The following is a 14,559-nucleotide window of genomic DNA, read 5'->3' as shown; positions in this document are numbered from 1 at the left end:
AAAGTTTTTTTCCCCAAATTTTGAAAAAAAAAATGTTTAAAAGTTTATTTAAATCATGGAAAAAAAACTATTTGAACTACTAAGTAACTAAAACTACTAACTAACAAAAATTATCTACTAATATTTATATATAAGAAATAGTTTTTAATTAAAAATTCCTCCATAGATTAAATTTTACGGTACAATCACCAAACTTGAATTTTTCTGTGGCTAATGTTTGCCGAGATTTTTGAAAGATTGACGAAAATTCGGATCTATACAATTGTTTTATTGAATTTTGAAAATACTTTGTATTTTTATATCAAAATTTTGTGGTGAACTTTATTTGTAAGATTTATAAATGAATAGTGCTATATTCGGAAAAAATAAACATTGAATTCCATTTTTAATAGTCAAAGACGCTGTCACTATATAATTAGCCATTTTTTCTGAGATTTATAAAAGAAGAATTTCAGAAAATATAAACAGGAATTCCATTTTTAACATTCAAATGACGCTGCCATTCCATAATTACTCGTATTTTAAATTTTTATTTCAAGACACAAAGAAAAGCTACCAAAATGATTCTTATAAAAAACTCGTTTGCAATACTCTATTTAATTTCGGTAATATTTATTTAATAATTTATGCTCTTGTAATAATATATGTAAAAACAAATAAGAAATTTAATGTATTGATATATCAACCTTTATACGATTAATTAAAAGCATGAAATCTTTTAAATATTTTTTATTTATTTTATTTTATTTTTATTTATTTTAGTAATTCTGTAGAATATAGCACAATTGCAGTCTACTCTAACAAATTAAATATTGTCATAATAGGAAAAATTAAGGTTTTAAATACCATTATGCGGAAAATAATTATTACTTTCTTTTTATATTTTTTTCTCTGACTCTTCATCGATTTTTATATTCTGTAACTGGCAACAACATATGTAAATAAAACTGATTTTAATTTGAATTGAATAAATAAAGAATTCTTCTGTTATGGAGACAACAAGCTTTTCTTCTCAGACAAGTCACGACAATTCGTTTCTTACAACTTCGACTGAGAAAAGTTTTCGCATTCGAAACAACCCCACTTCAATCTCAAAAAAACAATCTGTCACAGAAAAGGAATCTAGACCTAGCAATGATTTGATTCATACTCCTGTATTTAACAAGAATGTCGAAGACCGCCCTTTAATTGATCAAGGTCTTGATATCACCCGACATAAAGCCAGGCTAGAGAACAGACAAGTAAAAGATAAGTCATACTATATGGGGTTACTTTACAGAAAAGGTTATGAAATAGGAGCTGAAATAAAGAAATTGATGAAGAAAATTCAATTGATGAAGGCCGATCAATCTACATATATTTCATGCAAACAGAAAGCGGAAAATCAAGCTTCTGAATTAAAAAATCTTCAGGCAATACTATCTGATTATAATTTAATAGATGATATGTATAATACAGACACTGATATCGATGAACTAATTGAGGAACTACAAACAATAAAAACCGAGAATGAATTGGAAAATGCTGAAGTTGAGAAATTATTTGAATTGAACAAGAAAAAAGAAGATTTAATTCGGGAATTGGAAACTGATATCAGTCAGGAAAAATATGTGGCAGACATTTTATCTGAAACTTCAAGTCCTAACTTGAAAAATATATACAAAAATTTGAGAAAAATGGACGAAGAATTGAAAGTAAACCAAATAAAATTGGAAGAAGAGCTGAAGATGTTAAAGACTAAAAAAAAGAATTTGGAAGATGAATGCATATCCCTTGGCAGATCCGAGACATATTCTTTGATTCAAAAACTCAACGAAGGACAAATAAAAAGAGATAGTCTAACCAAAGAGCACTTTGTAAATGATAGATCCATTATGCTAAAGAAAAAGCGGGAATATAACGATCTAATAAAATGTCTTGGAAATCAAACACGTAATGTAAAACTTCAAGTCCAGAAAATTCAAAGCGAACTTGATAGCATAAATAAGAAAAGCGAAAGCGTACAGGCTGAAAGAGTCCAAAAAATGTCAAAGCTTCAAAATCGTGAAATGACTATCGATAATTTTTTAGCTACATATCCTGAAAAGCAGGCTATGCTTGTGAATCAGCTTACAGAATTTCAAAACAAAATCAAAATGCTTCTCGAAAAGATGAGTAGTCAGCTGAATTTTGATGGTTTAGGAGGAAAGCGGAATGATTTAAAAAATGGCAGTATGGAAGAAGACAAGGAACAAATGGCTGAAGAACAAAAAGCAAAAGTTTTACTAAAAAAGGAAATTTTAGAATTAATGGCAAAAGATGAATTGGAAGATAGGCTTGAAGAGGAAATCATGAAATTAAAGGAAGAAATTTTGACGAAGAAAAACGAAATTGATAATTTCTCTAATACAAAAGACCTGGAAAAACAATTTGAAACAAAGAAAAAAGAACTTTTATTGCAAGCTGAAAATGTTCGTTTACAAAGAGATGCGTATGATACTGTTATAAAAGATCTGCAAAAAAAGTGCGAAACATTAGAAAGTTGGCTTCAGAAAAACGATGTTAACAAAGAGCTGATTAAACTGGAAAAGGAATGGCATTATTTGGAGCAAAATAATTTTGAAATGAAGGAATTTCTTGATGAAGCAAAAGCTTCAGGTGATTATTTTACAGTGAAAGATACTGTAATGGATATGACAAGACAACTTAATGAAACACTCTTGGAAATATGAATTAAAATTTTTCTTGCATTCCATTAGTTAGATAAAAAAAAAGTTTTAGAACTTCACTGTATATCTTTTATTTTCAACCATATGTTTGGCGCAGCATAGCCAGATATGGCTCTTGTGCCACAAAACCCGAAATAACTAACTAACTAACTAGATAAAAAAAAATAATAATGGACTCCAAATGGACCAAGTATAGCAACAACATAAAATGAAATGAATGGTTTCTCAATAGCCTTGAGAGAAAAGAATTTGGAGTAGTGACTTACATAGAAAAGTAGCATTTCATACTATCACTAACATTTGATAAGAGAGCATAAGTGCCACTTTTACTTTAACAAGACAATAAAAAAATCTTAACTAGGATATACAATCCTTATTGGTAATCTCATCAAGTTTTTAATTATTGAAAATGATGAAAAAAGAAGCTATCGTCTTTTAAAGCTACTTGACATTGAATTCGCTGGAAAAATAAAGGTTATTTTTCTCCAAAACGAAGTACAGCTTGTTTAAGAAAATTAAATAATCTGAATATTAAAATTGATTTACAGATACTTGTCGGTTGTAACAGCGACCAAACAGCACCAAGAAAAAATTTCGCCAATTTGGCGATTGAAATCGCCAAACTATACATATAGCATGTATATATATAAATATATTTATGCACTTGAGTATATTTTTATAATTTGGCGAAATTTTTTCTTGCCGCTTTTTGGCGCAGTTACATATCGGTACATATCGTTAAAACCGATATGTACCGATTTACATTTGCCCTTTTAAAAGCAGCATGTATAACTAATAATTTTTTCCATAAATGTATTTATTACTTATAATACAACTTCTTAAGAATTTTTTTTGTTTTTATTGTTTTCATATTCTTATTCTATCATTTGTTTCCATCATCAACTCTTTGGCGAGGAAACATGGACATCGTCAAATGAACTCCTACTTTTAAATATCTTGTGCGAAAAATATTGTAGTAGATCTTTTTATACATTTTTTAATTGCGAAAACAATAGCTCTGACAAACTAAGAACAAAAAATTCAAACCCAGAAAAAATTGAAAATAGGAAAAGTGCCAGTCTAAAGAGCCAAACAGTCAAAGCTTAACAACTGAATTCTTAAGTTCTTTTGTTTTGTTTTTTGGATCATTCGCCAATTTTGGATCATCAATATTAAGATATACTTTTTTATATTTGCGCATATTTTTTATTCGTCGTCAAGATGGGGTTTCCCTATGCCGATAATTCGACAAATGTGATAAAATGGTAAATGTTTTCAGAGTTTGTGTATTTTTTGCAACCTTAAAATCATAATTTTGTGTAAAAAATCTTGGCTTTAAAATGGCGGACATTTAACGAGTTTGTAGCAATTGGCATGATTTGGCAGAGATTGGCGAAAATTTAATAGTTTATAAGTTAGCATAACCATTATTTTTTCCTCATTTATTATTTGAAAGATATTATAGCATTATTTGAAAGATAATATAGCTCCCATTTCTAAAGGAAATTAATTGCCAGTAGTGATATGTAAACCTTTCGCCGATGTAGGCCAAAAGTTATTAAATAATAAAATCTCTACAAATGTCCGCCGTAATGGAACCAAAATTCTCCATCAAAAACAAGGTTTTAGGATTTCAACAAAAATGTATTGTGTTACACATTTGGCTTTGGTGGTAAAAAAAATTGGCAACGTATTTTACGTTATAAAATATACAGACTGCATATTTTAGTCTTAATAAAATTCTTCAACATGTCACCTCCCTTTGTGAAAACATTGAAATTTTTTTGTTTAAATACTTGATCTATGAAGAAAATATTGAAATAATGTTAATAAATAGGATGTTGACCTAATATCAAAGTTAAATTAATAAAAATAAATTGCTAAAATTGCTCCTAAATTAATAAAATCAAGATGTCGAGTTTGAATACTTCATTTACGAAAAAAAAAATGATAGTTTTATAAAAAATTGCATAGTTTTGTGCAAGAAGTTTCCTTTAGCAATTATCATGTTAATGCCTGGCATGCTCTAATAGTAGCCAAAAATAGAATTTATGTTTTGAACAGGTCTTTCTCAACCGATTGAAATAAAAATGTGACGCAAAACTGCACATCCCATACGAAACAAGTTATACATAGTTACAAAATCCCATACCAAATTTGATATATTTAATTCATTGCGTTATTGAATTAAATGTTTGATTGTTTGTACAGACCGACAGACAGTCAACTCGTAGTTGGATCTGGCGCAATTTTTGATAGAAGTGTACAAAATAAATGTTAGAGTTATGTACCGAATTTTATTTATCTAGCTCTCTTCACTTTGTAGTTACCGTGTTAACTTACATGAGAACAGACGGACTTCCTCTAAACAGAGCTTACTCAGAATTTGATGGAAATCCGCAAATTTGGTGTCTGTACAGACACAAGATTTATATACTTAATTTAAAGCGTTTAGCTCAAAGAGTTTTTGAGTTATCTTAGTCACAAACAGTTAGCATTAGTTAGATAGACGGACATTTTCAAAAATGGCTGTCGAATTCATGCAGGTCTAAAGCGTGGAGATTCGTCAAAATCCAGAGTTCGAATTTTTTGTCGATTACTATATTTTTTTCTACACTACGTATACGAAAAAGTAAAAGGGCAATCATATATACTTTTAAGTTTCTTATCGATTCAAATAGAAACATTTCACTATATGCAAAAAATTATTTTCGGCACTATTTTATGTTACATATTCATATATTCGGAAGTTTAAACTAAAATTACAGAGGAACCGCAAGGTAGAATTCATTAGTTAGAAAATATAAGGAATACTCCTTCCTCCATTTCCTCCTCTAAATAGAACTGGTACTATGAGAATGAATCAATGTTGAAGTGAATGCTAATATATTGAGAGCCTTCCAATAAAGTATCACACGATTAAATTAAAAAATAACAAAAGTTGAAGATAGAGCATAAAAATACTTTTCGAACTATTCGGGTTATATAGGCGTAGCTGGGAAGGAAACCCAAATAGTTTCGAAGTTCGAAACTATTCTGGTTATTAGATGAGAGCCAGAGAAGGAAATTTCCTGAATTGCGTCAGGAGAATTATTCCAACATGCAGTATTCCTATCCAGAATCTAATTAAAATAAAAGAAAACTAGGTTTATACTCCATTTTTGCGTTTGTGAGTATGTTGCCGTTCTACAGATCAGATAATTTGCTTTATAGCTACCAAATTTGGCATATATATATAATTTGCAGAATAGAAATGCGAATCTAGGACCAATTAAGCTGACTGTTGACGTTTTGCCATGATAAATTTCGAAGGTATTATTGCACAAATATAAATTTTTATATCTTTCTGAAATTTAAAAAAAAAAATCTTTTTAATGATACCAATTTTAGAGTTAAGGAAATTTTTCCTGAATTTTGGCAAGTAAAATTTTTTTTTGCCTAATTTCTGGCACTTATAATACATTGTTGATCTGAAATCAAAATGTATTATAAGTGCTTAGTTTCATAAAATATTTGACTGCGGGATTTTATTCCGTTGTTGAGAAAGTTAAAAGAGGAGGATTCTGTTTGATTTATGCGAAGTTTTTAAGACGAATAAACAATATTGCGAAATTTAGAAGATAAGCGAACATTACGTTTTTAATAGAGCGTCTACGTTTATGCTTTTAATAAAGACATTACAATAGAGCCATTATTTTCAGTCAGAGGGAAGAAGATATAAAAGAAATCAAGAAATAGGTTTTAAGCAGAAAATTTAATCGGGCGGGAAAATAAAAATTACCATCTCCAGATAAGTAATCATTATGACTTGGAACCGAAGTTGATGCTCTAATCTTCCAAAACAATTATCTTACGAAAAGTTTCTTTGTTTTTATCTTAAGACTAAAAAAAATTACTATTTTAATGATATCAATTTCAGTTTCGCACAATTTTTCTCTTAATTTTAATAATATTTTTAATTTGTTTTGATAACCGAATTGAAAACTGTTTTTAAATGCTATGATGGAATTCAAACTTATCCATAAAACTTTGAGTCGCGTGTTTTTACCAAGCATTAACTCGGTATCAGGATTTTCACTTGCAATTTTATATCGTAATTTATACAATTTTTAATTTACAATTACAATTACAATTGAATTCATTCTTTTCAATCGTATCAAATAACAAAATGAAGTGTTTTATTAATGATTCCATATTAATAATTTAACAGGCCAAAAAAGTCCATAATCTAGGCGGAAAAATTGGTCGCTAAAGGCGATTAGTATGATTTAACTTCTTCAGCAATGCAGCGTGTGTGACATTGCTTTTTCCCTAATAATCTGCAATAAAAGGTGTTCAATATTTTGATATAGTGTAAATCAAATCTAAAAAGTAATAAGACATTTAAAAAAGATCAGTTTTATGTAATATTTTATTTATAAACAATAAATTAAGTAATCTAAAACAAGTTGATCAACAGCTTGACAACTATTGGTAATTCAAAGACGTACAACAACATTTATGATATAATTCAGTGCTTTTAAATATGATAAGGATTAACATCCTCTGTCATCTGCTCAGAAAACATATATCTTCAGGATTCGCACGTTGGCGGGTTCATCTGGCCAAAAACGTTCAGTTCACATAAGCAGGCGATCACGAGGAATCCCAAATAGAGCACGAGGCACATGAATCCGACCTTCCTGTTAAGCTTCCATCCCGCCACGCTGAAAGTGATGAACAGCAGGATAACGGTAGAAAGAAGGGTGGCCGTTGTGTAAGTGAGTGCTGAGCTGTTGATGATGAGAGAGGAGGTTTTGGAGAAGAAAAAGGTTTTGATGAACCAGGGGACTCCCAGGCAGAATAAGATGTCGAAGATGTTGCTGCCAATCAAATTGCATATGGCCATGTTCGCCATACCTGCAAGTAAAGTTGAAGGTTCAGAATAGCATTCCTGAATAATTCTAAAATTAATGTTCTTATCCTCTTTTGGTTTGATGTGTTTGAAGCCACAGTATGCATGGACAGAAAATTGTCGATTTATCGCTTCTCCCCCCCCCCCCCGCGCATCAATTTTTCGATTTTAGGGTTATTAGAAAATGATAAGAAAAAAAGGTTGTCACATTTAGCGACTTATCGCCAACAAAAAGCTACAACTTGGCCCGAATGTCCACCTTGTACCCGATTCTCATGTCTGTCCAATAAAGGGCAGGTCTTAAGAAGTTATCATCAGAAGAATTTTTTTTAAACTTTCCATTTTTCCAGCTGAAAAAAAAAGCTTTGGAGCTTGAACGTTTTTGAGATGGGGGGGGGGGGGACATCGCTTTTCTAAAAGTTGACGATTGAGCAATACAGTAGTCAGTGATCATTCCAAACTAGTTTAAACCGGATTGTCATTAAAAAAAATGTTTTTTTTTAAAAAAAAGGAAAAATCGGTTTCGAGATAAAGTTTTAGAGTTCGAAAAATTTTGAGTTGGTCAGAAACCTTTGCTTTTCTAAATGTTGGTGATTGCGAAATATGAGTCATGTGAGAACATGATTTTTTTCTGCCGGATTGATACCAGGTGACTTTAAAAAAATATTTCTCTCGATAACTCGAAATTTACGATAGCAGATTTGAATTTCCTTACTTTTTTTTGTAGTTGCATTCAGGATAGAAGAAATAAAACAATTTTGATACACGATCAGATGACAAAGATTTTACCTGTAACTATGCCTCTTCTCTATAGATCAAGATTTAGGGCATTTGATTTATGACAACATATTTAATAGCAGATTCCAGGTTCACAAATAGGTTATGGTGGTGCAATGACAAAAACCCGAAATTTCAAATCTGATTCCTCTAAAAATTCATTATACAATTGGGTCATAAGTAAGAGAAATATTCCTTGATAGACAGCAATCTTTTGAAAATTGACATACTCTGCAAACTCCAGAGGTCATCTGACAGGAATTCAAACTGACGGGATTTATTCCAAATTAATTATTTAATTACAAAATATAATTTCGACTAAACTAAATAGCCCAAACACATAACAAACCGTTGGTGGAATCATGTTACTTATTAGTAATTTTGCAAATTAAACTTTATCAGTAGACAACCGTTGTCATAGAAACTAAAAAATAGTGTTACGAATCTGTGATACGGCTTCCCAGCATAGTTGGTTCCATAGGAGGTCCCAGAGCTTGGCGACAAATTTGGCGACCATTTGGCAACTTGGCGACGAATTTGGTGACTTTGGCGCCAAAATAGATTATACCCAAAACATAGAGTATTTTCCCGATCCGCCCAGTAGGAACCGAGATACGCCTCGAACGTTCCTGATTGGTTGAGAGGCTTCTAGCCCCGCCCCCTGAGACCTATAAAAGGAGGCGGCCGCAGCTGCGAGAGTCGTGGTAGTAGTCGGAATCGACGGTGAAGAACTGGTCTTTTAGGGATTAGAAGAGCAGCGATGGAGTCAAGCTAGTGTTGAGCTAAGCTGTGCGCTACTGTCTGTAGTATAGTCTGGTTGAATGCTGCACGTCTCGGCTGAAGATAATCGTCTTCTGTGCTGTATATAGTTGTCGACTTTGTGCTGTCCTGTGTGTCTTCGTGTAAATAAGCATCGTTGTTTAATTTTCTACTGCTGATTGAGCGTTCTTCACACCATATAACTCCCACTATCCAAACGAACCCCGAAAGATTTCGCAACAATAGTTTTTAACATAATCGTATTTCAATTTTATTAGCTGAAGTTTTAAATGTCTGCTTAGTATGGAATGGAATCTTGAATCTGAACAGGTTCGTTGGATTGAGTTTTATATGGCCTCTTAAGTTGTGCAAATCTCAAGCTCCCTTCCCCCCTCCCCTTCCAAATTTTCAAAAAAAAAAATACTTTTCATCGATTTTTATTTAATTTTTATATAAATAATTTTAAGTAGAAAACGTTGATAAACTAAAATAACAAAATCCTTAATTGCAGATCATTTTTTAAAAAACTGAATTCTGTATAATCATTATAACAAATGCACACGCGAAATTTAATAGTAATTTTAAACAAAACAGTAAAAAAAAATCACTAAAATCTTTCTAACACAATAAAATACATTTTCTTAGAAAAAATAAAATTAAGATAATATAAAATGAGCAAATGATAATAAATTAGGAATGCTGCTAGAATAGTGATCCAAAAATAATTTAAACATTACTTCATTTAAATTTTAATAAAACATAAAATTAAATAAATGTTAAAATACTGTAAAAAATTAGGAAATTGTGGCGCTTCTCTTTAATTCCCTATGCTATGTTACCTGTTTAATAACCTGGCCCTATCTAAATGCATTACAGTCGTTCAAAACTAGTTTAACAGAAGAATTACAGGATTTCTAAAAAGGATACGTTCAGTAGGGAATCACATATATATAATTACACGAATGACATTATGCCATTATGCTCAGAAACAGATGTATTGATCCATTTATCTTGATTATGACAGTATCTAATTTGAATCTTTTAAACTATCGTTTGATTTATGACCAAATATTTTATTTTTTTAATGATGAATTATTAGGAAACTGTAAAACAATCAGCCCTTACCAGATATTCATATCGGTATAGTCATGATTTAATCTTGAATTATTTTTATTAACTTCACTTCTTTGAACATGAATAATATCAGAATATAAATTTCTCATAATTTGATATTATGATCAAAAGTTAATTCCGAACTGCAGTTGGAAAACACATTTCTTCGTATCATCATTTCTGCTATCTGCAAAGAAATATCAACAAAAGAAATATCTGCATAAAAGAGTTCGATGTCTTTTGATAGATATCAAAATAAGTATCACAGATATTGACAAATGATAAAAATACTGATATTTGTTTCAAAACATTTTTTTATAATATGTTTGAAATGAATGATGCAAAGTTATCTTTTAATGTATCTATTTTGCAATAAAAAAGATTTGCCAGTGAATCAAAAGATTTTTTTAGGCAATTGTTCGAAGAATAATACTTTGAGACAAAGGCAAAGTTTAGACAAAGGGTTCCAGATAAACTTACCGCTTTTAACAACGATGATGCTAGCTATGATCTCAGGGACACTGATTCCAGCTGCAAGGATTGTAATACCTGCTACAGAATCAGGAAGACCAAAAGTATGACCTGAAGGATATGAAAACCTTTTTTATACCATTTGATGTTTAATAAAATCTGCTACAAAAGTATACTTATTCTTACTCATACTTACATAGAGATATATACTTTGTGCTTTATTATTAACTAGTCGTCTTTGGCGACCAATTTGTTCGCCAATGATACTGTTTATATTTAAATCCTCGTGAATCATTAAGAGGTTAGTTTTCATGTCCATTATTCAGCTAAAATGTCAGGCAATAACTTCTTGTATTTTATTATTATTATTGTCTTACATGCATTCTCTTCATTGTATACATGAACTATTCTAATGCAAACCAGTCTTATAACATCTCAGTGGTGTTAAAAATGTGAATATCTGGTGAATCTATCTTTTAAATTTCTTGGTATTGAAATTTTTTTTAAATTCGTTTTGTAAACTACAAAAATATTAAAGAGAATCCGGTACTTAAGTATTAACGCCACCGCAGCTACAGATTTGGTGGTTCTTAAGTGCCGCCAATCTATACCTAAAATTTTTTTGCGACAAATCATAAAATAATACACTTTATTTAAAATCAAAACATTGCTCTTTGTTGGCGCAAAACCCGCCAAATCTGTAGCTGCGGAGGCGTTAATACGTAAGTACCGAGAATCATTATACAAAAGTTATCAACAATGGAAGAAAATCGTGCCATTAAATATTTCATGAAACAAAAAAGATGGTTTGAATTTCGGGACAATAATGTGATCTATTGTTAGAATTAGATAAAAAAAAATTTTTTTTAATTGCCAAAATTCATTAAAAAAAAATAAAAAAAAATTGCACGAATATTAAATTAATTTCTTTAAAAAAATATAACTTTCTTTTAATTTTAAGATGGCATTAAAATAATTTTTGTCTTGTAATAATTTCTGAATTAGGGTTGGAAAACCTCAAAATTTCATTTGTTTTTTAATTAATTAAATTAAAATTTCTAAGTTTAAAAAAACCGCACCGATTGGTGTATTTCCACCTTTCAAAGTATATATCTACTAAGTTTGGAAGCTCTAGATCAAATGTCTGCCCTGTAAGTTCCAATACACACACATACACACACACTCAAACACATACACACACACACACAAACACATACACACACACATCTTTATTATTACTCGACATAGAGATATTTTTAATTCATTTTGAATTTTAACAAATGTATTGATTGATTCTGTCTGGTTATAAACCTTTCTAAATGAAGTTGATTTATACAGAAATCTGAATTTTTCTATTATGTTTAGACGATGAGAACGACATTTGAATCGATATGTAGACATTTACATGCAAAATGATGCTTGTTAATTAATGACATTTTCGAACAGATATATGCTGGTGGTCTGATATGAAACTCCCGTATAAAATAGACTTATAATTAGAATCCATAATTATGACGTGTGATCTGGACAAAAAAATATACAAAAAAAATTTCAAAATTATAAAACGTCGGAATTTTAATTCTTTTACGGATTACAAGCTAGTGCATTTTCTAGCTTGCGTTATTTTTATTCATTCATCTGAGAAAAATTATTTTATCCTTTAAAAGTGAAGGTAGAGAAAGAGAGAGAGATTAATACCTTTCATAACCAGATAAACATCTTTGTATCTTTCAATCTTTCAATTTATATATTCTTAGGTACAGTTATCAAATATGGATAACAATACTAAGCATACTGTTTGAATCTCCTATTCTTAAAACACGTGTCTGCATTATTCTTTCCGGCTTTCTCTCTTTTCGAAGCTCCTTAGAAATATTACGTATATATATGATGATGAAATTTTGTTTGTACATCTTTCGTGCAAAGCTGTAGTTTTTATCTAATTCTTATGGTTTTTATTCCTGTTTTTCAACTATATCTTCCGAACATATTATTTGACAAAATTGATATTTCCACTGTCTTAAAACAACAAAAGCTGCTTTTTAAGTTATACCGATTTCATTTCATTCAATTCAACTCTTTCATTCACGTTTTTTAACGAATATTACAATAAAGATTTTTTTTTATTTCTTTCTTTGGTCAGTGATTTCGAAGCAGAAATTATTTTCATTTTGGTTTTTATTTCGAAGCATATTTATCCTTTTTAACTTGCAAACGGAGTAATTTGTAATCAACAGCTTCCAATAAACTCATGTACTTCAATCTTATCAAGTAACAAGGTTAAAATTTTAAATAAATGCGTCTAAAATTTATATGATAATAACCAGGAAAGCTAATATTTCGGACGACAATCTGATAACCGAAGGCGGGTAATATAACATAAAATATAATTTGTAAAAAGCAATATACAGAAAGCTATTCTACAAAATATAGTAATGTTATGTATTTACTGAATCTAAATACCATTAACCTTTAAGTCAAGATACTCAGATGAAGAAGAGAATGATAGAACAGCTTGGGATCGCTAATACTTACTTATAATTGTGACCATCCAGGAACACATATAAGAGATGACACCTATCCAAATGACAGACGAGATGAAGGTTAACACGAAGTTACCTTCGTTGTGCTTCTTGCAAGACGGGATAGTGCACGTGAGGAGGACTAAGACAGGCCACGTGATTAGCCACAAGAAGAATTGAAAGCTACTGTCTTGAGGAACAGTCCAGGGAGATAGATCATCGTCTAATTCTGAGTCTTCAGACTGTGAATGGAAAAAAAATACGAATTCGATTATTTGTAAAGCGTCTGCTAAAGTAATTCTACCCCCAATTATTTAAGAATGGTGAAAACCAGATTTGGTATGTGGATAAAATGGCCATAAGCTATACGGTTTGATCGATTAAATCGCCAACTGGCAAGAACCAATGGAGTTAGCATTCCTGTATCGGAGACAAAACAATATACGTGAAAAAAAGACAATTTAAAAATTATAGAATGCCTTCTATTTATTACGAACGAACTTCTTGAGAACCATTATGCCAAGAATAGAACATATAAAACTCATATTTTCTTGGTCGTGACTTTTTCAAATTTGTGACATAACAACTCGCGACAACAGGAGAAAACGTCATCATTTCAACAATATATATCGATCCGATGATGTAGACCTGTAATGGTAGCTCCATAAGCCAATTAACAGTCGCAGGACCAGGGTGATTGCTTTTGTCTAGTGGTTATGCTACGCAGCTGCGGACGCTAGCGTCAGGGGTTTGGTCCTTGGCAATGTAATTCCTCCACGGACCATCGTGAAAATTGAAAATAAAAAGATCTGCTCGTCATTAATTGTTCGATCTAATTTGTAAAGCTTTTCTTGCTTAAGAGTGTTGGAAATCGAGACGAAGCAAACCACTTTACATCATTTATCCTTTGCGTTATTGCACTCGAATTATCATTTCGTACTAAATCAAAGTTACTCTATGATTTCGCATTCGAATTTTTTCCCATATCTAATACCGTTTTTGAAATAGAAATGGTAACTCCGTTGTTTACCGCGAGGTGCTGCTGTTACCGATCTCACTGTATAGTGTGCATAGTCATTTTACTATATCTACGCATCAAGATGGGTGGCAACCTTTGTCCCCGCTCTCAAGTTAATGAGGTGTAAAAGCACTTTAGTGGACACTTAAATATTGGCACAGTATGTCTTTGTTTATGAAGAAAACATGAAATTGGAATTGATCTTAAAGTTTGTGTTTTTCAGAATCCCGGAAATATGTTTGAGAAATAGTGAACATATTATTCTCGTGTTTTTATTATTTTCATTATAATGCACTT

General features: G+C 30.8%; 2 protein-coding genes across 2 annotated transcripts in view; one reads left to right on the top strand and one right to left on the bottom strand.

Annotated features, from left to right (window-relative positions):
* The first annotated feature begins 989 nt into the window (after positions 1-989).
* Positions 990-2,711, top strand: LOC129956514 (intraflagellar transport protein 74 homolog). Its single transcript, XM_056068434.1, has one exon. It carries the CDS (start codon positions 990-992, stop codon positions 2,709-2,711), a length of 1,722 nt encoding a protein of 573 aa, XP_055924409.1.
* A 4,390-nt stretch (positions 2,712-7,101) lies between these two features.
* Positions 7,102-14,559, bottom strand: part of LOC129957708 (sodium/potassium/calcium exchanger 3-like) — a 46,839-nt gene continuing 39,381 nt past the window's right edge. The window contains exons 8-10 of the mRNA XM_056070165.1: positions 13,258-13,486; positions 10,732-10,833; positions 7,102-7,607 (exon numbers count right to left, since the gene is read on the bottom strand). Coding sequence (XP_055926140.1) covers positions 7,282-7,607; positions 10,732-10,833; positions 13,258-13,486 — 657 coding nt within the window. The 3' untranslated portion in view covers positions 7,102-7,281. The remainder of the gene's footprint in view (positions 7,608-10,731; positions 10,834-13,257; positions 13,487-14,559) is intronic.

Source organism: Argiope bruennichi, chromosome 11 (assembly GCF_947563725.1).
Source record: "Argiope bruennichi chromosome 11, qqArgBrue1.1, whole genome shotgun sequence".
Classification (NCBI taxonomy): domain Eukaryota; kingdom Metazoa; phylum Arthropoda; class Arachnida; order Araneae; family Araneidae; genus Argiope; species Argiope bruennichi.
The sequence above is the reverse complement of the archived record's forward strand: the minus strand, read 5'-3'. Positions and strand labels throughout refer to the sequence as shown.